We start from the raw sequence: 25540 nt of genomic DNA on the forward strand, positions 1-25540 counted from the left end.
CTCACAGAACTGAGGGGATCATCATGGGGGACCCCAGTGTTCTCACAGTGCGAACATCAAACGTTAAGACATTTATAACCTTGCCTACGCGGCTTCTGTAAAGGAATGTGACAATAAATCTCAAAAGGCAGCCGAATCACATAGTTACAAAACACGGAGCAGCAATCTAATCTGCCGTTGGGCCTTGGGAAAATGGAAAAGGTCAAATGGCTTGCAAAATTGCCTTCACAAAAAAAGAAAGGAGGAAAAAAAGAAAGTATGTACAGTATGTCTAAATCTAGAGGCACATCATCAGCTCATGTCAGAGGAAGAATACAGTGAAAGATGAAGCGATAGAAAGATAGAATGAAGCAGCAGGAGCTCCACAAATCTACTTTTTGAAAAGTAACTTCGGTTAGACTCGCAGCGGTTCCCAGACCTTTTTGGCCATGCACACCCTGTTAAACTCCTGGCCTAGCTGACGGCCTGACGCACCCCCCCACATAGAAATATAAATTGCATAAGCTATATAGAGACATATATTTCCTATGTATCCACATATATGCACATATGAACCTGAATATGGCATATATATATGCAGCATAGGCTACATACTTATATATATATATTGGCATAGTATGTTCATATAATGTACAATAAAACCATAGCACCACCATAGCACCACCATTAGCCGCCCTAGAAGGTGCTCGCGCACCACAAGGGGTGCACGCACCACAGTTTGGGAACCACTGGGTTAGAAAATCAAAACATGGCTGAATATATATAGTTAAAGTGAAGGCCATTGGTGGAGAGATACAGAAAACAATTTATGTCCATCGTATATCCAATCCTCTCCTCTCCCTCCAAGTCATACTATGACTAGAAACACCATATTATGATATACATGAACCATGTGATCTTAATACAGCACATAGAAGATGGATACAAAACTGATAATACAGTACTGCAGAATGCAGATACAAAATAACATGGTGTCGCCAAAGTGCGGGACATGACGCCATGTTTGCTGTGGGCTGGTTGTTGTTTGGCATCTCATGGCGAGCGCTCTTACGACTCACCCCCTCCCTGCAACGCAGAACGCAGTCTGCTTTCATGAGACAAGGAGCATTATGGATGTTGATATAATATTCAATACGTGATAAAACTGCTTTGAATGTATTGATTTATTTACATGTGCCACCAGATAAGCTTTCGTCCTGCCTGACTGATGCGCTCTCCAATACTTTACCAGACAAGGGGGGGGGGGGGGGGGGAGTGAGTGGGTGGGTGGTGGAAGTAGAGGTGGGGGGAGGGGGTGGGGGGCAGGCAGCAACCAGCCAGCAAAACAAAACAAGGAAAAGACAGAAAACAATTTAAAACTCTGTATTGATCCAGTGCTAGTGATTGTACATATATTCCACAGTCCCAAAGGCCCCATTCCTGTGTCTCTTAAATGCAAAGGGAAAGAGAAGGGGAATAAAAAAAGATGGTGCGAGGCAAAGGCAAGCCGCTCACCCAGTTGGGGGTAATGTCCCTTATATAGAAGTCTATTGATCTGCTCAGTCCGCCTGCCCGCCCCCTCCCACTGGACACACACACACACACACACACACACACACACACACACACACACACACACACACACACACACACACACAATGATGGATATGCCTGCCAATAGCACTGAACCAACCTGTTAGCTAATTGCCAGCAAAGACAATTATCCTTGCATTGTTTCATAATGGAAACGCATTACAAAAGTCTAATATACACACAGGGAGATTGGATGATCTGAGCGTGGTACCCATGCAGGCAGCATTTCATTGCCACGGGCCACGCAGGTCACTGCTGAGAGCAGAGGTGCTGTATAAACAGAACTCACACTCACGGGGCCGCAAGCACCACTGGTTTCTATGGCAGTATATAGTCAAGTCAATATGGTCACAATACAGTTTGGAAATACAGCCATTCCCATGATCAGCCAGGCAATTTCACCAGCACACAATCTATTCAGAGCGACATATTCACGCCCAGCTCCACCATATGGAGATGGAGGGGTAAGTATTCTGCTAGTATCTGAGACTGAACGCTTCTCCTGGGCGAATGTCCTGTACTACAAGGTGCTCAGACTAGTATTTTGACAGGCAGTGGATAACAGTGGGTCCAAAGCAATCACATCTCTGACTTTGACAAATGGCTGTGCTGTGGTGAAGTTGAAAATAACACACATCCACTTTAATCTCTTTCTTGATTAAATCTAAGGCACGTCTGTTCAACATCATGCGATTCCCTCTCAAAAAGCTAGCTACCACACACACACACCCCTGTACAATCGTCAGGATGAGGCTGACGATGATATTGAATTGTGTGCAAGTGAAACTGGAGTTATAAGGAAGAGGAAGACAGAGACAGTAAAGATTCGTTTCTTTGTCATTCCACATAATTTTTAAATTAATAATAGCATTATGTAAAAAAAAAAAAGAAGAAAAATAGAAAGTGAAAAGTAATTTTAAATATCAGGACCATAATCATGCCGCCCAAAATAGCACACTTGAGAAAATACCCAGTCATGAGAGAAAACAGATCATCAACCACAACGAACCCGACAATTACTCACACACACACAATTCCTGGACAATTTCTGTGAATTTTTCAAGCAAAAATATTTGTGTCTGGAATCTGGCTCTCCCACAGTGTGTCCATCAGCGCTGCCCAGAAACGTTTGCTTTTTCTGCCACGCTTTCCCCCTCAACCCAATTTCCTTGGAGGGAGGGAGGGAGGGAGGGAGGAAGTGATGGGGTGGAGAAGGTGAGTGAAGAAGAGATGGTGAGGGGTGGGGGACAGATAGTGGTGGTGGGTATAAATACTGTAAGCTGATGAAGTGAGCAAGGCTTGATCCGAACTGTAGCTGAGAGGTGGGTGGTCCTCCCGGCGCTAATTGCCAGTCATGTGCCTGAGGTTGCAGCTAACACAGTAAAATCATCTGTGTTCATTTAACTTTCAACCTGACGTACAGATTTGGGGAAAGTTATTATAGTTAAAGATTTTGTTATACAGTAAAAACAGCTGATCTACAAGCTCAACACGTCGCTATGTGACACACTGTGAGCATGTAGAATTGTAGATAATACGTTTTTAGCTTTTTGTCATACGGTGAAGTATATTAGGAACTAGAACTGCACTCTGTCGAGTGCTTACTTGCTTGTTGCACACTAGTAGGCCATAAATGGCCTACTAGTGCGCAAGCAGACCGCTACAAACTGTCAAATCTCAGTAATGACTACTTGTGCCTTATACGGCAGTGGTGCCAGAATGAAACAATGGTAATTGTTTTTATACACTTCAGAAACATAATGTTGTAATGAATACGTAAGTGACGACTTTGGATGGTGACGTATATGTCAATCAGTGCCTCCCAAGACTAAAACATATCATCATTATGTCACCATCGAAAACCAATTACACTCTGGCATTTGGTCCTTTAATCAACATATTTCTTACGTCATCATTGAGAGCTATACATATATACTATGTATATATGTATAATTATGTAATTTGTAAGTTGATTAGCGGTATACTGTGGTTACTTTGCGCCGTACGCACGTCCCAGCCAACCCGCGACTTTTGATGTGTATGCACCGTCCCAGCAAATTGTGCCTGATACGGCAGTGGTGCCAGATTACATACATGTATACACAGGAGCATTACCTTTAATCCTCCCAACACTAAAACATATCGTCATTAGGTCACCATCGAAAACCAATTACACTCTGGCATTGGGTCCTTTAATCCACATATTTCTTACGTCATCATTGAGAGCTATACATATATACTATGTATATATGTAATTTGTAAGTTGATTAGCGGTATACTGTGGTTACTTTGCGCCGTACGCAGTCCCAGCCAACCCGCCACTTTTGATGCGTATGCACCGTCCCAGCAAACTGTGCCTGATACGGAAGTGGTGCCAGATTACATACATGTATACACAGGAGCATTACCTTTAATCCTCCCAACACTAAAACATATCGTCATTACGTCACCATCGAAAACCAATTACACTCTGGCATTGGGTCCTTTAATCCACATATTTTTTACGTCATCATTGAGAGCTAGTTATACATATACACACCATGTAATCTGGTCCCAGCAAATCAGGCACAATTTGCTGGGACGGTGCATACGCATCAAAAGTGGCGGGTTGGCTGGGACGGTGCATACGAGCCGGGCGAAACTATTACTTGCGCGCTCTGCTTGCGCAAGTAATAAGTCGGTGGTTCGCAAGAATCGCAACCAATGGAACTAATGCAATATACTTTAAGTTCTTATTTATTGGTATCACTTTTTAATATTAATCCAACTCGCAACCCACTGGTTGAGAACCACTGGCTTAAGATTGTAAAAATGCACTCTCAGGGTTAAATTAACAGAGGATTTCACTGCGTACAACTGAAAGTGGTCTGTCTCTCATTAGGCTTGGACAGGCTGAAGATACACCATCTTACGGTGCTGCCAGACCTTGGAGGGGGGGGGTGGGGCAAATTGTTACAATTAAGACTGAGAGGAGGGGATGATGGCGAAGACAGTGAGGCAAACAGAAAGGTGTTACTCACCGACTTCACCCTCCTGCTCTTGAAGGAACCTGTCCAAGATGAGACGAGCCATCAGTGCTGGGGACAGGTCCACCTGGACACAGATTGAGCAGGGAAAAGGAATAGTCGAATTAGGCCTAATAAAAGCCAGGCAATGGCTTCAATAGAGAGTTGGAAGGTTATCTCAAAATGGAGACGGTTTAGAACACCTATTCTCCTGTAGAGAATGGCGCCATTGTGAGACCTTCAGAATAACTCCCACATATCCAGTTTGAATGGAAGTGTGAACATGTTTCAAAGAGATTTCAAACAGCTCGAAAATTACGCCAGTGAAATAACACAGCCAGTCAAGCCCTATAGGCTGATGTCACATAGCTTAGATAATAATGATTCTAATGGCTCCAAATTATATTGTCCCGTTTCAAAACCTTGACCCAACTTTCGACGAGCCCCTGCGCAAATTGGTCTTTTTTGAGCCTTGCTTTGCACTAACCTTTCCCACAGGAACAAGAGAACGGTTATTATGTAGCCAAGCTATACAGCCGAAATGCCTTCACCTCTGTCAAGACCAAATAGAAGACGGTAGTCTCTCATCTCATAAGAAAAGCAGCATAACAATATTGCCCAGGCTCCAGACACTGAAGAGCCTTAATCGTAGGACGATTATTAAGGCAAGAACCAGCAGGACATACCAGAGGGACTGAGGAAAATGCAATCTGCAAGATGAAGGGGAGGACCTAAGACTTCAGTATTTTTTTAACAATTGAGAGGTGAAGTGCTCGTTTGGAGATCAGGGAGAAGTCATGACAGAGAGAGGAGCAGTAATTATGTTTGCTACTTTCCGGACTGATTGAGTCACACCTTGCTGACTGTACAGTGTAGAATCTGCTAACCAACGTCCTAAGCCAAAACCCTATCCAAAACATTCCTTCCAATTTCCCATAGTTCAGACTATAATAAAATACTATGCAAGGAGATGTCTTTTATTTGGCCGATATTGGCCTATCGGCGTATACATTATCAGATAAAATGTGCATATATGAAAACTTTTTATTACAGAATCAAAAACATAAAAAAATGATCTGGAAACAGTTTAGTTGTATTTAGCCCCATTTGTGTGTATGTGTCTGTGCATATAAAAACGGTAGATGTGTGAAATAAGGTAATACATAGTGTTTGCGCGTGCGTGCATGTGTGTGTGTGTGCAAAGAGAGAGAGAGAGAGACAAAATATCGGTATCCAAATGTATTACTCCATATGGGTCAGGCTCTAGCTAGCACAATACAATTCAATTTACAGCCAAGAAAACAGAGTCTAATAAGACTACATCTACACTATGTATACAGCATGCATGGTGTTTGACTGAAACAATTTCAACATTGTATCTGGGCTTTATCTAAACACAATATTATATGCAAATAGAAAATACATGAAACGACTCCCTGCTATACTAATTACTTACAAAATCCCACAGCCTCTTATAACTGTTGAGGGAACAGGAAAAAAAATGAATGAAAAAAAAAGACCCTAGCAGACTTTGCCTTTCCGGGCTACTTCATTATGAAACACAACGTTCTTGGAGCCGAGAACATTTTTTCTCTTGTTAGCATAATTGGGGACCAAAAGTGGATTTGCCCTCAGCCTGTAGTGAGATTGGAGTGTTTTATCTTTCCTGTGATGCATCATGGTAGTGCTGGAAGCTGAGGAAGCTTTCCGTCTCTACACAAAAGTATTTTCCACTAGCGGTCCAATTTGTTAACATCTCCATAATATTGCATGAACACGGCAGCTTACAGAAAAAGGCCAAACATGTCCATAATTATTACGGGGTGAACAGACATCATCTTCATCATCATTAAGACCTCATCTGCAACAGCAAACCTGAGTTAGCTTACGTAGCCCGCAGCTAAAGCGCGCTCCTTTCTCTGTTGTGAAACATCCTCCCTTTCTTTCTCTCGCCTTGGTTCATCCCTCTCTGTACTCGTTTCCCTGTGCTCCATTCACACCTCTGGATAACAAGAGAGCGTTGCATCCCAAGTAACCCACATCAGGGCTGACACATGAGAAATGGCGACATTACCATTGCCGGCCCATTCTGAATAAGGACTACCTGATTAGTTCAGGTACTTGCGTCTCCCTAATTTTCATATTAATCATGAGTCCATCTCGCTTTTCAAGTCAGATCGCAGCACTTGGCGAGTTTAACATGTGACTAAGACTCACAGGCGCTTGAACACCCACTGAACATAATTACTGTTCAGTGAAAACTCTGGTCTGGGTTTTATTAGATCTCCAATGCTAATGGTTGTCACAGGCGATCTTACTGCCCCTGGCCTAAAACATGCATGTTTAACTGACCTTTACATGAAACACCACATAAAATATATACAAAAAATAGCAACTTTATCCTTTGGAATCCATTTTCATAGTAGTTATGGGGGGTCAAAAAAAGAAAATCCATGAATAGTTCTCATCATTGTTAATCATTTCCCCCTGTTGGAGATATATTGTCTCATAAAGGGCTGAAACTACATCAATTAGCTGTCTGGGAGACCATGAGTGCTTGGTTTAAATGTTAAGTAGCGTATTAAAATGACAGTTAAATGGTTCATAGACAGTTATCTCTGAGCCCAGTTTAATCCTTTGGAAGAAAAAAAAATCATATGTCAATTAAATGGAGAATGAGTAATGACAGTTAGCTTTGAGGTGTCACTGATGCATGCAAACTATTCTGATTTCAGATTAGACCGAGAAGCCCGTTATGTCATAGGCTCATTTAAATATAGAACAAAAAAACAAAACAAAAAAACATTAAATTGACATTTAAATGTTGAGAAAGGGAAATGTAGCTATGTCAAACAGTTAAAATAAAAGGACCCCCCACACACACAGAAATATATACAGTAACAAATAGATGTATACATACAGATGTATACATTACATACACAACAACTTAACCAGCACATTATAATCTTAAAGGATATTATATCAGTTAAACATTAACAATATCTACATAAACATCCAACATTGCTGTAATTCTCCCCTTACATTATACATTCATACATACATATACATACATTCATTTCCATCACTGAGTAAGAATTGGATGTGGTAGAATACTGACTAATTTAATGTTAATCTTAGTCTGGTCGATATGAATTAAAATCAGTATCAAGATTATTTTAAACTTTTGCCTCAATTACAATTATATAAAAAAAGGGAAAATAGCAGATCTACAAGCTCTACATGCTTCACGATGCGATGAGTTGTGAGCTTGTAGATTGGCAAGTTTTGATTACTTTTGTATTTATTTCATATATCAACACAAGAAGATATAAAAAAAACCTTCTCGATACCTGCAAGATTAAGTCAGTAAATGGTTCAAAATATCGGTTTTGATACATTTTCAGGTAATTGCCCACCCCTATATACTAGTCACCAATGAGTAGATTAAAGCTGATAATATGCATCAGCTTGGCCAGGGGTAAAGGTGTCATGAGTCCAAAGGGTTTTTTTTATTGGTCCATTTTTAACGCATCCGAATAAATGAAGGAATCAAACTGGGTCAGATTGGATTGAAAAAAGGTACGCACCACCACATTCACTCGCCACATCATTGGTGTGCAAGGGGACATAGAAAAGCATGGGATCGTAATAAATGTTACGTTCGATTTTTACACGCAAATAAAATGGGCTCTGTAAGCAAGGGGCTTAACAGTTAACCACCCAAACACCCCACACTCGTCTTTTTGAGTTATCGGTATGGCTCTCAGTAACCTGGCCTTTTATAGACTTTGTGCTGCAAAAAGAATATCTCAAAATGCTACTAATACATCAAGAAAGAATGGAAACCCTAAACTGAGCCGCTGTGATGAAGTGAGGAATTGACCACTGACCCTGCCATCACCTGTCCGCAGTTTGCAGTCGAGAACATCAATTTGGAAAATTACATAATAAAAACACCAAAAGTATTTTCACATCTGCCTAAAGGACGCGAGACCTAATTACATTAAATAATTGATAATAGAGCGGACCATTTGACCAATTTCCATAATCACTAACAGACAAGGGTGGAGGTGGAGGGTGGGGGCGTTCATAAAACTGCAGCCAGCTCTTTGAGTAAAGGGCATTGTATTATAATTTTTTTAAGACAAATTTGTTATGCACTTTCAATGGAAAATAAAGTAAATGCTGACGCAGGCGAAATACTTGAAGTGAACCAAAAAGGACAAAGGAAAGAGGTCACGCCATTACCTCATTGGCCAACTCCAACAGGACAGGGGCAGTGGGACGTGCCTTGGCTTCATTCAGATACCTTCATTAGAACAAAGAACAACAACAACAGCAGAGAGTTTAAAAAAAAACATGGCCCACAAAAGGCAGACAGAAGGGGAGAGGGGACTTGATCAGGCCAGCCAAGACATGTTAATGTCCCTGATGACTTTGCCCTAGGTGGCATATGGCTGGCTTGGTGCGGTTTAAACAACACTGCTTGGTGAGCTTCAGATTTCCTTCAAGCCAGACAAGCATATCGTCACTGTCTGGTGGAAACCCTGTATCTCCAAAACTGTTACCTTTCAGGAACTGCTGTTCAAATGGGTCCATTGTAGTCATCTTTTAGTCACAAGCTCTTGCTAATATTTTTCAGTGGTTAAAGATCTAGAAAACCCACAGACACACTTAACTACTTTCAACCTGGTGTCCCTGTATTTAGTAATTATGAACAAAACAAAATAAATGTTTTCAATATAGAAGATCTACAAGTTCAGAATGGTTGCAATGCGAAGCATTCTGTGCTTGTAGATAGGCTATTTTAGCTACCTTTGCGGAACACTGTCATAAGACAAAGTAAAAAATAGGGCATTGATGAAAAAGCATAAAAATATGAGATATGGAGATACAAGGTTTCTCCCCGACAGCAACAATATGATAGTTAGTTAACCCCCACTGCCCAAAAAGGCCTTTCTCCCCTCGCCAGCAAAAACGCAGCTGCCCTCAGATCTTACCCAGATCATCTCTGAGGTTTGCCGTTATAAGTGGATTACAAGTGCATTATCCAGCCTCAGATCCACAGAACAATGGCTTAATAAGCAAGATAAAGCCAAATTGTCATATGCAAAGAAGCTTTCTCCCCCAACAGCCTGTTTATAATTTTTGTTATTCATTAATTAAGTGAATTAAGGATAATCAGCCCATCATAAGCCTGCATAAGGCAAATGTCCCCATGCCATTTATGTTGGTATTTACCTAAATGTTCTTCTTCACTTTGACATGGAGAACAAAGCGGTAGCTTTGTGAGGGCTAAGCAGGTGCAAGTAGAGGTCTGGAAGGAATCCTGTGGGTGGTGATTTGTTTGGAGGAGATTATATCTGTCATGGTTGCCCACCTACTCCCAACCCTGTCCACTTCCTGTCACATGACTTTAGCAATTCCCTTCTTTAGAGAGGGAAAGCGGGAGACAGCGTGCGTGCGAGCGAGCGAGGGAGTGAGCGAGAGAGAGAGAGAACAACACAATAGAGTAAGAGTAATACCTTTGATAGTAGCTCTCAATGACCTCTGGGAAGTGGTGTCTTGACATAGTTCTCTTGATTCTTTTCTGTCTCAAAAAGCATATACAGTCACAAAATTAAGCACATAGTAAAATGCCCTGTGATAATTTAACTGGGTGTATAAATAGACCCAACATGAAAATGGGTATGCTCTCAGAAGATTTACACCGAGGACTTCTCTGTGAAAATACATATTTTTATAATACCAATTATAATATAGAAATGTTCTGTAAATAATAATATTATTATTAATAACAAGAATATATATGTCATATAATAATGTTTTATTGCAGTGTTGTTTAGCCTGAGGCAAAAACACAATGCTTTTCCTGTACCCCTGAACATAATGCCAGAGTTGTTCAGTCTAGAAAGCTTTATTGTATATGAACAGGCAGAAGAGAGCCTGGGTCATAGTAATTTAATTTCAATAAGTTTGCCCAGGGTCAAAGTGAGTCAAGGCAACCTTGTTCAACGCCCGCACCCCCACTCCTCTGTATTCAAACCTTGTATTCATTTCCCCCTTTTCGATCAAACAATGACCCCATTTCACATCCCGCACACCCTGACAACATATTTCCATGCAATTCAATTGCCATCTTAAGTGAAAGGGGGGAGGATGATAGAGGATAGAGGAGAAGAGCATTGGTTAAAAAACAACTTATTTAAAAACTACTACACACAAAAAAAATGTAATTCCGCAGAGACGGGTGGTGTGAGTGACACCTGTCACGAGGATGATAAATGACTCCATTTTCTGCCTGTGCTGCCTTCTGCCACTGGCGGCAACGGCCATTTATCATCATCTGCTGTCAGCCGTGGAAAGCAGCAGTGACAGTGCGAGTCAGCAAACATTTAGCACACGCAGCCGCACTACACGGGGAAATTATTATTGTCAGAATAATAATGGTTTAGCATAATTTATTACAGGTCCACCAAATAAGCAGGGGCTAGATGTTATTAGACAGATGGATGGGAGCGCTTGGCAGACATCCACTGAGACGCAGGCAGGCAAGGGCCCATAACGTGAGTACGTGGAGGGAGGGAGTGGGGAGGGAGGGAGGGGGCCACAAGGTAAAGGGGTGCATGGGTGGGGGTTGAGGGGGGGCATCCTCCGAACCAATCGGAGAGCTGGCAGTTCAATTACAAAGAAATAAAGGGACATTCATCATTCAATTAGGCACCTGTCAGGGCTCACAAAGGAAGAAAACTTCTAACCTGGTACTCCAGGGAGAAGATGCTCAGAAGAGTGGACTGCGAGTGACTGGAACAAATAAAAGAAGGACAAAGTTAATTACCAGAGTGCATTGCACAGAGACAAAAGGGAGAGGGGGGAGCTTCAAAGCTGGGGCCGGCTGCCCTGTAATCTAAAAGAACATGAAAACAAGTGTGGCAAAGTTGTTCCAGATGAACACCTCCGACAAAGGATTCCTGCCGCTATGGTCTGGGGGTGGGAGAAAGGGGGAGGTTGCGTGTGGTATGAGATGAGAGAAAATATAGCTAGCTGGGGATCTCTGCCCCACCCCCCGAATTCACTCACATCACTTCCATCACCTTATCTTCCCAAAGTAGATCATCAACAATTTTTTTGCCGATGTAAAACCACACAAAAGCAGTAAGAGTCATAACATGGCAAATGCAACAAAATGGAAGAGAAAGCAAATGTAGGTAAATAATTGATAGGGTTCAATTCCATTAGCTGACTGTGACTGCACTCAGTGGCAATGGTGAAATACACAGTAAAATCTGTAGTGTTAAATTAGCTCAAAATTAGTGCGCAAATTTCAACAAAGCAACATTTAGGGATCAATTTGGTTACAGAAGCCAGTCAAATTAACACTAAGGATTCTGTACGGCGTGCTCTTTTGGGAGGCGTTTCCCTTATGAATAAGGGCTAAACAATGTTTATATTAAAGGGCACAATACTGTTACTGTATGTGTGTGGAGGTGAGGTAGGGAGGGAGGGGGTACAATAGATAGGAGAAAGTTTGCCTCCTTCACTGTCAGCACTGGCATATGGGACGTTCTGGAACCCTCCCACTGCAACTGATGGGCTTTGAAAATGGAAACTTTCACTGCAGGAAGCTGGGACTCCCAGGAGTCGGTCAATTCCATGGGTTGCCATAAGCTACATTCATCTCCAGCTCCAGTCAATGTCAAACACCTGGCAGAGCAGGGAAACCTGGAAAACAGGCGTCTCCGATGGGGATTCACAGCTCCACCGGTGGAGCCCCCCGTTCCCCTCACCTCAACCCCTAACGCTTCCTTTGAATTGAAAATAGTTAAAGCAATGTCGGATTTCCTTCTAATTGGATGGTACATAGACCCACCCCACATATTTACAAAAGAATTTAGGAATGCATTGGGAGAGCGCATACAAGACTCTGTGATGGCCTCCAGTGGCTTTGTGTCTCTATATACTGCTCTCAGTACATTTGATTGTTAAACTTAATGGACTTTTCTTTACAAGTCACCTGAGAGTGGTATGTAAATAGCGACTAGGAGCCCCAGCTTCCTATCTACATTGAAATATTGAGTCCATATAGGCTTTCCACATCAATCACAGTAAACCATGAAATGACCGTGAGACATGTAAACAAAGACAGCAAAATCTCAGGAATCAATTTTTGTCTGGAGTCTCAGTCTGAGACCATATCTTAATAAAAGGCACTTCAACCACTGGAATAGTTTAGCAGTTTATAATAACCGAAGCCCAACAAAGCACCCATGTTAGCTTCTCCAGATGTCTGCTGTAAACAGTTTTACTGCTCTGGCTACAAAGCAGCTAATGCTCGACAATTCAAAGCCCCGGAGCTGCATGGCCCCTTGTCATATGGATGTGTACCGTCAACCACCCAGCAATGAGCAAAGTTAGAAAACGTGAAGGGAAGAAAATAACAAAACAAAAGTAAAAAGAAAATGTTTGAAGTGCAAAAAAGAAAAAAAGATCTCTGAGAAAACACTGCAACCTCAGCGTTAATTTACAATGATACATAGGGACTGAGGGGCCACTGCAATTAAGTGTGCCATTAAATGGTCGACTGTCAACATGTGGACACTTAAGGGAGAAAAAGAAAATCTTCTTCCCCACTTCAACCTTGCACCTGAGCATTTCACCAACATTACAGCATTAAGCCTGATTTATACTTTGTTGGACACCGGTGTAGCGCATGGAATATAGCCGATCTACAAGCTCACAATGCGCACCAGCACGTCGCGTTGTGAGGTTGTACATTGGCTATTTTTTGCATTATTGTTCGAGTGGGACCCCCACCTTCCCCCTGTCGGAACAGACATCTGTTAGGTTTTAAATGGATTACTCTGTATAATGAGCATGATTACTGCCTAATTGCTAAATCTTTACCCTGTTAAGTTTAAAGGGACATAAACTGCTCTTAATATCTAGGAAAACATATCTGTTTCAAACAGTGCAAAATTTTAAGGACTTTTGTTTTTCTTACTTGCCCGATTCTGCCTTTCATTCAACATAAAAAATGACATGGAAAAGATTACAAAGGCATCTAAATAATTACTTGAATTACTTGGTTATATATCAGGACTTTAAAAAAAAAATAGAGAGAGAGAGAGAGAGAGAGAGAGAGAGAGAGAGAGAGAGAGAGAGCAAAGAAGAGATGAGTGCAGCTGATAACTGGATCGAAACCAAGGGTTGTCTGGGTTTTATAGAGTCTGTCAAGTTTTACACTGTGGCCATATTGTATAATGCCCCTTTTCCATTTAACAGACATTAATAGTAAGTTATTGCAGGCTTTACATTAATGTATATTCAACCTGTGCTCTCCTGGGCACAGTCTGCTCAATCCACGCTAAAATATGGAGCCACGTGCAGAGTCTTACTAAAGCAATCTGATCTTCTTGCCTGCTGAACAGTAGCATTATATTTCCAATGTAATTCATCTCCGCTCTGCTTCATAATGTGGGGATTTAGGGGTTCTATTCTAACTGAGTGATAATGGATAAATTAAAATGAAAAACACTCTGAGCAGAACGGTCAGGCTCTGTATATATCAAGTATTATATTATGCTAAGACTTAAGGAAGTTAACATAAAAGAAGCTAGATTTACTGCTAGATAACGAGGTTGAAGTGACAAACATCTTTAACATTCTTTGCTGATTCCTTTAAGTAATTAATTTTAAAGTTGCAATCCTCACTGTCAGCCCCCCTTCAAATTGGTTCAACATGGATACAAAATAAATAAATAAAAATGTATTATTCTCTTAAATTATTATGGACTCTTATTTCAGACATTAAGTTTTTAGATAATAAAAACCAACCTGATTTCAAAAATAAGCCATGGCTATCATATTCTATTCCATAGGCCTATATGTCAGGCCAAGGACCCATAGCTGAGAGAGGGATCCCCCACTATATATTGCATTCGTGTTAAATGTGTGTTTTCATACATTTAACCACTTAAACACTTAAGACTTTGTAAACTTGACCTTTGGCTCGGTGCTTGGTCTGCTCTTTTTTCCCTGCTTAATGCAACAAAAAAAAGTCACCCCCCCCCCCCAGTATCTCTGAGGACCTCCTAAGAGGCTAACTGTTAACAGCATCTATTCTAGGTTATAGCAGTACTGTATGTGAGTTTTCCTGAGGCCTGACTGCACTGTTGATAATCAGAGATAAAGCCTAATTACTTTGTCTAGATAAGACGGTCAGATAAGGAGCCTATCTGTCCCTGTCCTTAGTTTATCTAGTCACTGGAGTGAACACAGCTAAAGTCTTTTAACCTAACAAACAACACACATTTACAAGACCGAACTGACCAAAAAATAAAACCTAATTTACAAAAGCATGTACTGTACTTAATTGGTCTGGCCAACAGTGTTAATTTTGACAGCACATTTGATTTAGTTTTAGTATAGTTTTAGTCGACTAAATCTATAGTTGATTTTCTCTACAAACAAAATATTTTGGTGGGCCTTGATGGCTGATTTTACACTTGGTTGCGCTCTGAAAATAGCCGGTCTTCAAGTTCACAACGCATCGCGGCACAACACGTTGTGAGCTTGTAGAACTGCTAGTTTCAGAGTGCAACATAAAATGACTTGTCTTTTAGTTTTACTGCATCTCTTCTCCACTAGCTCTCCCTCAAATTTTAGTCTAGATTTGTATTTGTTGACGAAATTGACAATATATTTAGTCTTAGTCATCATAGCTTAGTTTTTGTTTAGTTTTTATTTCGTTTTCGTCAGTGAAAAAAGGTAGTCGACGAATATGCTGTAGTCGACAAAATGAACACTGTTGGCCAATATATTGGCCTTTATTTGACTTTGTTGCAGACGGTATCGGCAATTAAGCAGCTGATGTGTCCCAAATTTTAACGGCTTTGAAGTGAACCTACCTAGCGTCTATATTTTGGGCATATTTTGGGTAGGTCATTAGAGCCACGTGTATCGTGAGCTTGCAGATCGACTAACTTTGAATTTGAAGCGGTTAAATAAAATCAAGTTCAACCTAATTTTTTTATCCGTCAAAAAGTTATCCGAGTACATTTGTATTTTGTTAAAAGTTTAATTTACTAAAATTAATTAATTCAAATTGTTAAGAACATTCAGCACATTTAGACAAAATATTGGTAAAATAATCTGCCCAAAAAATATAGCATCTGTTGTTGGACTCTTAATATAGCTGTATGATCATTTCAAAAGAGTGAAAGAGTCAATAACAGTGCAACACATCACTACATTGACCTCTGTGTGAGTGGGGGGGCTCCCTCTTAGACGTAATTTAGAACATGGAGAAACAGAAGGTTTGGAGACAGAAGGGTGGTTAGGGAATCATTCACTCTCAACCTAATTACCCTTCTCTACAACGTAAGACAGGGCATTAATATGCACTGGCACCCAAAATAGTAAAGCAGCAGATTAGATTAAAACAATTAGGGACTTTCACTTTGTCAATGTGCTGGTACGGTTGTCTGGTCAGTGCTTTAGGCTTTATTAGGCAAGGCAAGCCACTAGCTATGAATGTAGCACAGTAAAGACTTTGAGTGTTGTATCAGGATAAGCACATTGGTGCCTCAATTTAGTTTGAGTTCATCACTGATTTCAATTTTGTTATGTCGTAAACGCTGTACATGAAAAACAGCAGTGGAAGAAAGGCAGTAAGGCAATAATAATTTCTGAGCAAGCTAATTAATTGGAGGGGGGTGTCTCCAAGCTATCAATTATATTCAAAATCTTCCTATTTACAAATAATTAATTATAAGCGATAGCAGTAATTTAGGTAATGAAAGCCACCTGGCTAATGGCATTGGTATCATATGCTGCGACAGTACTTAGCATTTGGTGGATCTGCATGCAGAGAGTGGTGTGTGACTGAAGCACCTCTTCAGGGCATGGAACTAGCTAATTGAGGCATGATTTTTCTCTCTTCCTTTCTACATTTGACAAAAATGCAATATACTTGATTCCATATCACAATGTTACAGTAACACTTGTGCAACTTATGCATCGTTGTCACAAAAGTGTATTAGGAATATTCCATTACAGCATGTTTGACCTATTGATGGATTATATTGATGTGAAGTAGTTGTGATTTAGACTGTAAAGTACACAGTTCAAAATTCACCGATGAAAGCAACATTCTCAAATGTACATTAGCCTTCCCTTTCCCTAGTACAATTGTATTTTCTTCCTTATAACATCAAAATGTTATACAGATGGAAATAGCTGGATGTGCTTTGGTTAAATACTCTGCATATGCAAATGTCTCTAATTGCACATGCTGATAGGCAAAATGCTAACATCTGTCTTCTCAGCTAAGACTATCGTCATCAGTGAGACAAATGTGGAGGGAGAAAAAAAGTCTTTAGACCTTAATGTATAAATGTGATGCATTTTGACAACACATAGAAACAAACACAGATCCAAGAGTCATGCAGCTACAAACAAATACTTGCACAACGAACACACGTGTTTACAGTTCCAAGTAGATTCTACTTGTTTTTCTTAAGAGCCGCACATTCATGCAGCTCAACATCTGTATTATAAATATTTAAAATGTGTAAAACATTTATATTCAGGTATAGCTTTAGTCAGAAGAACAAAGCAAGCATCCATTCCAAATACATACGTATCAACACAGAGTGCATTGTACAACAGTCAGTTACTCTCTTCAAGCCAGAGTTATACTTTGGTTGAGCATTGTGTCTCGCACCAACAAGAGCCGATCTACATTAAAGCCACAGTTGGGACAGCCTTCATGGGACCGAGGACAGGAATGGCTTTAGCAGATGCTCAGTGGGACATCTCACTGACTACACCCCCCCCCCTCAGACACACTTTTCTCCCTTTATTATAGACGTCAGGGCTGTTACATAATGATGGTAAGGAGAGTGGGACTTATAATACCTTCACCACCCTAATTGTGATCCTTCCTGATAGGTGGTGGTCCTCGTGACGCCTTCTGTGACAAAACACATTATAGAAATAATGGCACATTGCTATTGTTATAGTGCAATTACTATCATTGCTGTCTCTGCAAACTCTCATGGACAATTGAAAATGAGGCCCAAGTTATACGTCAAGTGGCGTGCGTACCCTGGTCTGGCAAGGAAACGCATAACACTGACCAACTGCCTACTCCTCCAAGCGCAGCTAGGACACTTGTACCATTCTGGGCAATTTGTTTCATTCTTCATTTGCAATTGATCCGAGTATGCAAACAAAACTTGGGGCTAGAGAGACTCCAGCATAGCAGCCCAGCTATGCAGTGGTACACTGAGCTGTGTGCGTGTATGCAGTGGTACACTGAGCTGTGTGTGTGTATGCAGTGGTACACTGAGCTGTGTGTGCATGCACTTTCCATAGCCTGTACACTGGTTTTGCATTTTGTTTTGATTTCTTAAAGGCAACTTGACTCATTCAATAATAAGTGCAGAAGTTGTTAATTATTTTCTACTGTTTACATTATGCTGTTTAATACTATGCATGGTAATGCAATAATTGCAACCTTTTTGAACTTTGAGGATCAGTTATCGCCCCTTCCCCTGCCTATCGTCCCATAATCACCATAAACCGCATCCTACTTTTAGCAATTGGCTCCTTTGAGCTTACCTCAGTGTTTTTAGCCCAATGAGCCGAAGAGGCTTTACAATCTAGCGAGTGTGCTTGGACAACGTCCGTACGATATGAAGAGGAAGCAGATCATTCCTGTGCTTCCTAATCAAGTAATTGATCACATCTATTATTCATGAACTCCTTAGCCTGACATGAAGTTGTAAACTCAGCAGTCTCACTCCTCCTCTTCTCCCTCTCCTCTCCTCTCGCCATCCATCCCTTCATCCTTCCAATGTTCGTCTGATCACGTAAAGCACTGTAATTGTTCCGTCAGTTTCTGAGAAGGTTGTACCCATAAGCCCCGACCACCAGCTTGTGTTTGGATCTATAAAAGGTAGACAGGAGTGTGAGGCCAGGCTGCTGGGGCTGCCCTCATAGCATCAGCATAACGTTGCTGCCTGTCAGGTGGAAACCGTTACTTCTTTCAGGAAAAAAAGAATGCATGTGTTGCAATCGATCTAATGTAGTTATTATTTAGTCAAAACCTGTTGCCGTGGGCAGATGGTTTTAAATTGTGGTCACTCAATCACTGGACGGTGGGTGGACAGTTTGTGGAAGTCAGATGTTATTAGATTCCAACATCTCCCCATTAAACCAAGAGACGCTATTAACATGGTGTAACACGTGTCGATAATGCTTTATACGACCGTTATTACTAGTTGCTTTCGTCCAGAAACCTTGTTTCCCTCCATATATATATATATATATATATATATATATATATATATATATATATATATATATATATATAATTTTTTTCATTCATAAATGAATGCCCTATTTTATACTTTGTAGTCTGACAGTGTCACACAAAACAAAAGTAGCGGAAATAGTTGATCTACAATCTCACGTGTTGTGAGCTTGTCTATTTTTGAAAACCTTTAAAAAAACCTTTTCCCCTAGAATACCATAAGCATGTGTCTGTGGGTTTTATAAATATTTAACCAATCATGAAAAGTATTAACAAGAGCTTGTGGCTAAATAATAACTACGATGGGAAAAGTCATGGTTTTAGACATGGATGTTTTCCCCTGATAGAATGTAAAAGAAAAGAAAGAAAAAGTGGCCAAGACGTTTTGTCTTAGCCAAAATTATTCTAGGCATACAGTGTAGATAATTGGCTGGCGTTACTTCATTATTTGTGGTTGAGGTCAATCTTTTTAAATCTGAGCAGCACTAATGCAGGTCAGAGATCTGTGTGTAAGTTTGTATTCATTAAGATTTGGGAAATAATCTTGATGATCAAAAGAAAGCAACTTGAGTAAAACCAAGGAAACGAGACTAGGCAATTTCAGCCCCTGAATATAGGAAGTCAACTGGCGACTCTTCCCGTTACAAGTTTGACATTATTTTATTTATTTATGTATTATCAAAACGTCATATGTGAATGTAGGTCTAAATGATAAAGGCACTTCTGTCTTCTATAAGGAGACTACAAGAAAAAAACACACAAGAAATATTAATGTTGCTGAATCCACAAAGGCAAACTACTGTATGTTCAGTCAAGCCTTTGTAATTTTCCATTCTCACTCTAACATTAATGCAACAAACACAAGCGTAGTCACATTTAATGCACTGAGCCATTACCAAATCCTTAGGTTTAACCAGTATGTAATAGAGAGATAAACACCATACCATAAGCACAATAAATAATCAATGAGCAAGTCCCCCCCAAGCCTGAATATTACCATCAAGAACAAAGTGTATGCAGCCCAGAAATCACCATATCAATGGCACATGCTACAACAACCATGGCCTCCGCTTTCCTTCCCAAGATCATGCTAGATAAACCCCAAATAACAGAGAAATTAACAAATGCTTGACATTTGCTCAACATCCATTATTCTGACACTTCTTCAGAATTTCAAAAGGCTGAACGCATGCTTAATCAACATTCATATTCCCAGAGCGAGCCACGGCACCATATTGCAGCCCGCCTCACTGCTGATGAAAACGGCACATTAGGGCCCGATTCGAAAAACGTTCAGGGACTCCTCGCCAGGGAGCTGAGTGTGAGTGTGTGTGTGTGCGCACGCGCAGAGAAAGAAAGAGAAATAGGGAGATAGAAGGGATGTGAGATGGGGAGGAGACTTCACACTTTTCCTCAGCAATTTCCAAAAAAGAGGCATCTGTCCCATTGTACAGACCCACCCTCAAACCCTGCCCTGAAATTTCCAAAAGCCATATGTATAATGAGCTGGATGGCATTTTAAAGAGGGGAGTAATCATGCCATCCAAATTCATTCATAATATAGGACACGGGGAGCCAAAGGAGTCTCACTCTCCCTCCCTCTCTCTCTCTCATTCCTTACACAGCCTCTCTCTGGGGACACAAAGAGTGGAGGGACTAGGGTTCCCCTCTGGACCAGAGGGAAGCCAGGCGAGGCCTCAGAGAGCAGCCCATCATTTCCAATTCTAATATGTGGCAAGAGAAAGGCCTGATGGGACTGATGTCACATTCCTCCCCTTGCCGGCCTGCGATCAGCCTCCCCCTTGCCGCCTGCCTGGCTCTTATTGTAGCTGCTAGCCACGGTCCAGACACTAGGCAGGACACCACGGCTGGCTGAGACAGGGGGTGGGCAAGGAAGAGGGGGCAAGAATGGGGGTTGATATTTGCATGTCCCTCCATTGTGAGCGGGGGTAAAAAGTGACAGCACCGTGTCCAATTCTTTTCCCCTCAGAGCAGCTCTCGCCCGGCAGGAGAGGCCAGGCTGACAGATGACTCCCAACATCTGTGTTATGCAGGCGTTACAGATGAGGGATTGCACATCGCCCTCTCTCTCTCCTCTTCTATCTATCTGACCCTCCTTTTCTCCTCCCACTATCAAATATACCCTTAGCCACAGACTGACAGACCTTCCGTGGAAATTACCCTGAAATGGCCTATCACAATCAAAATTGTGACTTTTTGTCACTTTGACTACCCCATCAAAAGGTATGATTACCAAATTCTTTGTACTCAAAGAAAGGGGTCAGAGATGTCAAAATGAATGGCTATGAATATTTGATTGGTTTAATTCACAATAAATATAAGCACTTTTAAACAGAGACTATATAGTGTGTGTGCACGCACAGCCGCACACGTCCATATATTATATATATGCGCGCACACACACACACACCCCCCCCCCCCCCGAAAAGAACATTTTAGGAACAGTGGGGAAACTAAGCCATAACACACACAAAGCTTAAGATCATTACTCAAAATTGCATCAATTCTAAATCACCCACTGCCCAGTTTTATGTATAATGATTTGATGTATAGAAATACCCGTCTTCTCCACCGGACTGTCTTCTATTCCCGTTCCAAATCCATGCCCATTGCCAACCCCATTCCCCTTTCAGTCCAGCCAACAACCCCCCCACCCTCCCCCCCTCCCCCCCTGCCAGCTCTAGCCTGGCCAATATTTACGCAGTGGCAGGGCTCCCACACAGTCCGAGGGGACAGGAGGGGAGGGGGCAGGGGCGGTTGACTGCCGTGCCTGAGCGCATGCTAAGAGATGATGGATGGCCTAGTCGATATGTTATGTCTTAAGAGCCTGATTTCCTGCCAGTCCAATCACTAACCCTCCAGAGCCCAGCTCAGCTGATTGGACAACCAGAATAATTTTGCAGGCTGTGAAAACACTGCTGCCGTGCCTGTCTGTCAGGCCCAGTGACGAGACTCTGGGATTTTAAAGACCAGGGGCCTCCCCAAGATCGGTTATGGCGAACGAAATAATAACAATAACCAGCAAGACTAAACAAAAGAGCCAACACCTCTGGGAGAACCTGACCATGTAGAATTATTGGAATGAAAATGGTCCAATGTTTTTCTTTCATTATTACCTCCACCAAGTCTTTGAAAATGCTTTTTGGAATGGATAAACCTAAGTTTGGTTAAAAAAAAGAAAGAAAAATTGCCATATGAAACAAATACGAAGAGAAGAGATCTTGCAATAATCACAGGAGGAGGGACTTTCTACTATTGAGAAAAATGATTCCTAAACATGCTGGATGTTGTATGCACTTTGCACTCATAACATATTCTGCAAAATGCTGACAGTGAGAACAAAGGCAAGCTCAAGGTAGGTTGTGTCCCCCTTGGGGACCCAGTACCTTCTTCTAGAGCGGTGATTAGGGCACAATGGAAGTAGGAAGCTCCAAATACATGCGACTTTGTAAGTGACCTCGGCGGGATCAGCCGCGGTGTCCTGGCGGCCTTGGGGGATTACACGTGTTACATTCAATAAAGAGAGGGCCCTCAGTGTCAAGGAGAAACGCAAACACAACCATTAACCCCTCGCTTCGATTTCTGAATGCACAGCAGCTGCATGGCAGAACAGTGAACAATGCTTGAACAGCAGCTTATGCAGGGAAAACTGTGCAACACTATCAGTGGTTATAATAGGTGTAAAGTTAAAGTAGAAAGTGGCACATGCAGACAATTAGGGCTGGCGAATGACAATATGGGAAAAGGACCACTTCACCACTTTTCAACCCAGCTTCATATCATAGGTCCTCACTAATAAGCATGATAAAATGGCACAGTTTTTTTTTTTTACTCCGTCTGTGTCTCATAGGAGGGCTGTGGGCAGTTCAGAAACTCGTCCACCAGTGACATCATCGATGGGGAATCCAAGCTAATAGAAACTGCAGGCTTTCTAGTCCTGAAAAGTTGCAATGTGAAAATGAAAGCCATCGTTCTCACGATAACAAAAATCGAAACATTCCTGTAAAAAACAATCTTGTTTAAAAAATAATCTGCCTAACGATGTCACTGGTGGACGAGTTTCTGAACTGCCCACAGCCCTCCTGTGAGACACAGACTGAGTAGGAAAATGGTGGCATTTTATCATGATTATTAGTGAGGACCTATTATGTGAAGTCTGATAGGTTGAAAAGTGGTGAAGTGGTACTTTAAATACCACAAATCTAATTTCAGCAAGTGTAAAATAAGTCATTATGACGGCAACAAGGCCCGCAAAAATACATTTTAGTCGACTAAATCGCCTGTAGATTTAGTCGACTAAAATCTTATGACATTTAGTCGACTAAAATTAGACTAACACTAATACATTCCAGGTGACTAAAATGTGACTAAGACTAAGTGAAAATTATTCAGGAGACTATGACTAAAACTAAAATAGAAATTTGCTGCCAAAAACAACACTGATTTACACAATGAGATATTGATAATTAAACATAAGTAATGCCTATAGTAATACCTAAAGTGGGTAATATAACTAAGTTTAGAAATGTATTACATCAATTACCGTAATGCTTCCTTTAAAATCTAAATGGAAAATACAACACTAAACACTAAAACACTAATTAAGAGTATAAAACACTAAAATTCAAAACAATATCTATCTAGTCTCATATCATATGTATCAATATACTATTGATACATTTCCAAGTCTTACTGGACATGTATTGCATGACATGTGTATGAACAAATGTACCCATAAGCTTATAGTATGAAAATAAGGGTTCTTTCAAAAAATGAATTAGGTCACAATAGTGTAAAATGGAGTATAACAAGTTGTGGTACCACATCTTCCAACCAGACAGCTTACCACGCACTCACCCGCACGCACACACACTCACGCACACACGCAGCTTCATAACAGTAAGTTCTCCAATCTCTTCAGTAAATACATTCTGATGAATGTCTATACTTACTTTGGAAATCTTTCCTTCAACATCTTCATGCATTGACGAGTCGGTCTCAGTTGCTCGATGCATCTCACTATCTCTTTATATTCAGCTCGGGACAGTCTCATCTTCTTTTAGTCAGCTTAACGTTGTGCATCTATGCAGACAGACAACAATTTGATCAGATGATACCAACAACTGTTAACATTATGTATCGATACAGTCAGATGAGGATCATAGGATATGATCAGCTAATAGTTTGGCAACAACAACATTGTGTATCTAATCTATAATACAAGCAGACAAGGATTTGATCAGATGATACTAACAAACTGTTGTTGATATTATCTATGTAGGCAGGCAGACAATGATTTGATTAGCTCAGTGTCAGTGGTTCTCAAACCTTTCCATCATTATGTATGTATTTGGCTTTGTGCAGACCACCATCTGATATTTTGTGCCAGGAATTAACATAGGCTACTGCACATCAAGATTTGTGCTGTTAAAATGTTTCAAAATTATTCCACATACTTTTTGTAAAATAGCAAATGTACAAGCTCACAACGCCAGTATATATGTTTTTGATGCTATATTAGGCTTAACTCATTTTGCTGAGGACCCTTTAAGTCTCCCCCCCCCCCCCCCCCCCCCCCCCCCCCCCAAGGACCCCTGGGGGTCCGGACCACATTTTGAGAACCACTGGATTATCTGATACTAACAACTGTTGACGTTATGCATATACTGTACAGTATACAGACATTAGGATGAACAAACAGATAATGCTATGCAGCTGCAGAGGAAGAGAGAGAGAGAGAGAGAGAGAGAGAGAGAGAGATTTGATCAGATACTGACAGTTGTCAACAACAACTGCTATGCTATGGTTATGCATATATACAAAGAGACTGGGATTTCATCTCCGGATATTAGTGTGGTCAACATCTGCAGAATGGCAAACAACGTACTGGCTGACTGACAGCTGTCAGGTGTTAATTTGTCTGAACAGCTGGTCCTGAGGCTGCAATTAAAGTGCAAGCCAGGCTAATACTACTTAGCTTCATGCTATGGTTTTAGCGCTAACAAAGGACATATAAACAACAGTGTTTAAACTCGTAATAGATTCGAGCAAGTGGGGTAATCCAGGAATATGTTATATATGTAATGTTTCCGGGACACGTATTAAAAAAAAGGTTTGTTTACCATACATATGTTGCGGTGGCGGACTCATTCCTGATAGCTTCCCGCGAGGAAGTTGAAGCGTCAGCGTCCGTCCAAAGAGCTCACTGATTGGTCAGCTAGATCCCAGAGCTGAGTATGGCGGCGCGCTATAGGCTGCTCGGCCATATCAGGGCTGGATGTACTGCTAGAAGACCACCACTCACTGCAGATCCGATGTTTACATTCATCCACGCTACAGTGTATCCATCTGCACAGACAGTCGTCGCTTCAAAGGTTACAAAATCAGGTATTAAAAAGGAACTCTCATAATCGTGCACTCAACACTCTCCCGACCGACATGTGGGGGAAACACGTTATGTGCACCAGTAGTCGGAGAGGGCGAGCGTCTACCAGACTGTGGGTGGGTGCGTGTGTGTGTGTGTGTGTGTGTGAGACTGTGAGTGGAAGAGGGACCTTACTGTATGGTGTAATCCAGTCAGCCTCATATATATATATATATATATAGTCTATAAAATAATTATAAT

General features: G+C 41.2%; 1 protein-coding gene across 2 annotated transcripts in view; it reads right to left on the reverse strand.

Annotated features, from left to right (window-relative positions):
* cdin1 (CDAN1 interacting nuclease 1) overlaps nucleotides 1-25236 on the reverse strand; it is a 67959-nt gene extending 42723 nt beyond the window's left edge. The window contains exons 1-6 of one of the 2 annotated variants that reach the window (XM_083792885.1): nucleotides 25038-25236; nucleotides 23868-23997; nucleotides 11336-11381; nucleotides 10103-10167; nucleotides 8826-8886; nucleotides 4593-4665 (exon numbers count right to left, since the gene is read on the reverse strand). In XM_083792885.1, the coding sequence (XP_083649011.1) occupies nucleotides 4593-4665; nucleotides 8826-8886; nucleotides 10103-10167; nucleotides 11336-11381; nucleotides 23868-23968 (346 nt within the window). In that variant the 5' untranslated portion in view covers nucleotides 23969-23997; nucleotides 25038-25236. The remainder of the gene's footprint in view (nucleotides 1-4592; nucleotides 4666-8825; nucleotides 8887-10102; nucleotides 10168-11335; nucleotides 11382-23867; nucleotides 23998-25037) is intronic. The other variant, XM_083792886.1, reaches the window with a different exon arrangement.
* Between the last annotated feature and the right edge of the window lie 304 nt (nucleotides 25237-25540).

The sequence above is a fragment of the Protomyctophum parallelum genome, assembly GCF_964188405.1.
Source record: "Protomyctophum parallelum genome assembly, chromosome: 20".
In the NCBI taxonomy this organism is placed as follows: domain Eukaryota; kingdom Metazoa; phylum Chordata; class Actinopteri; order Myctophiformes; family Myctophidae; genus Protomyctophum; species Protomyctophum parallelum.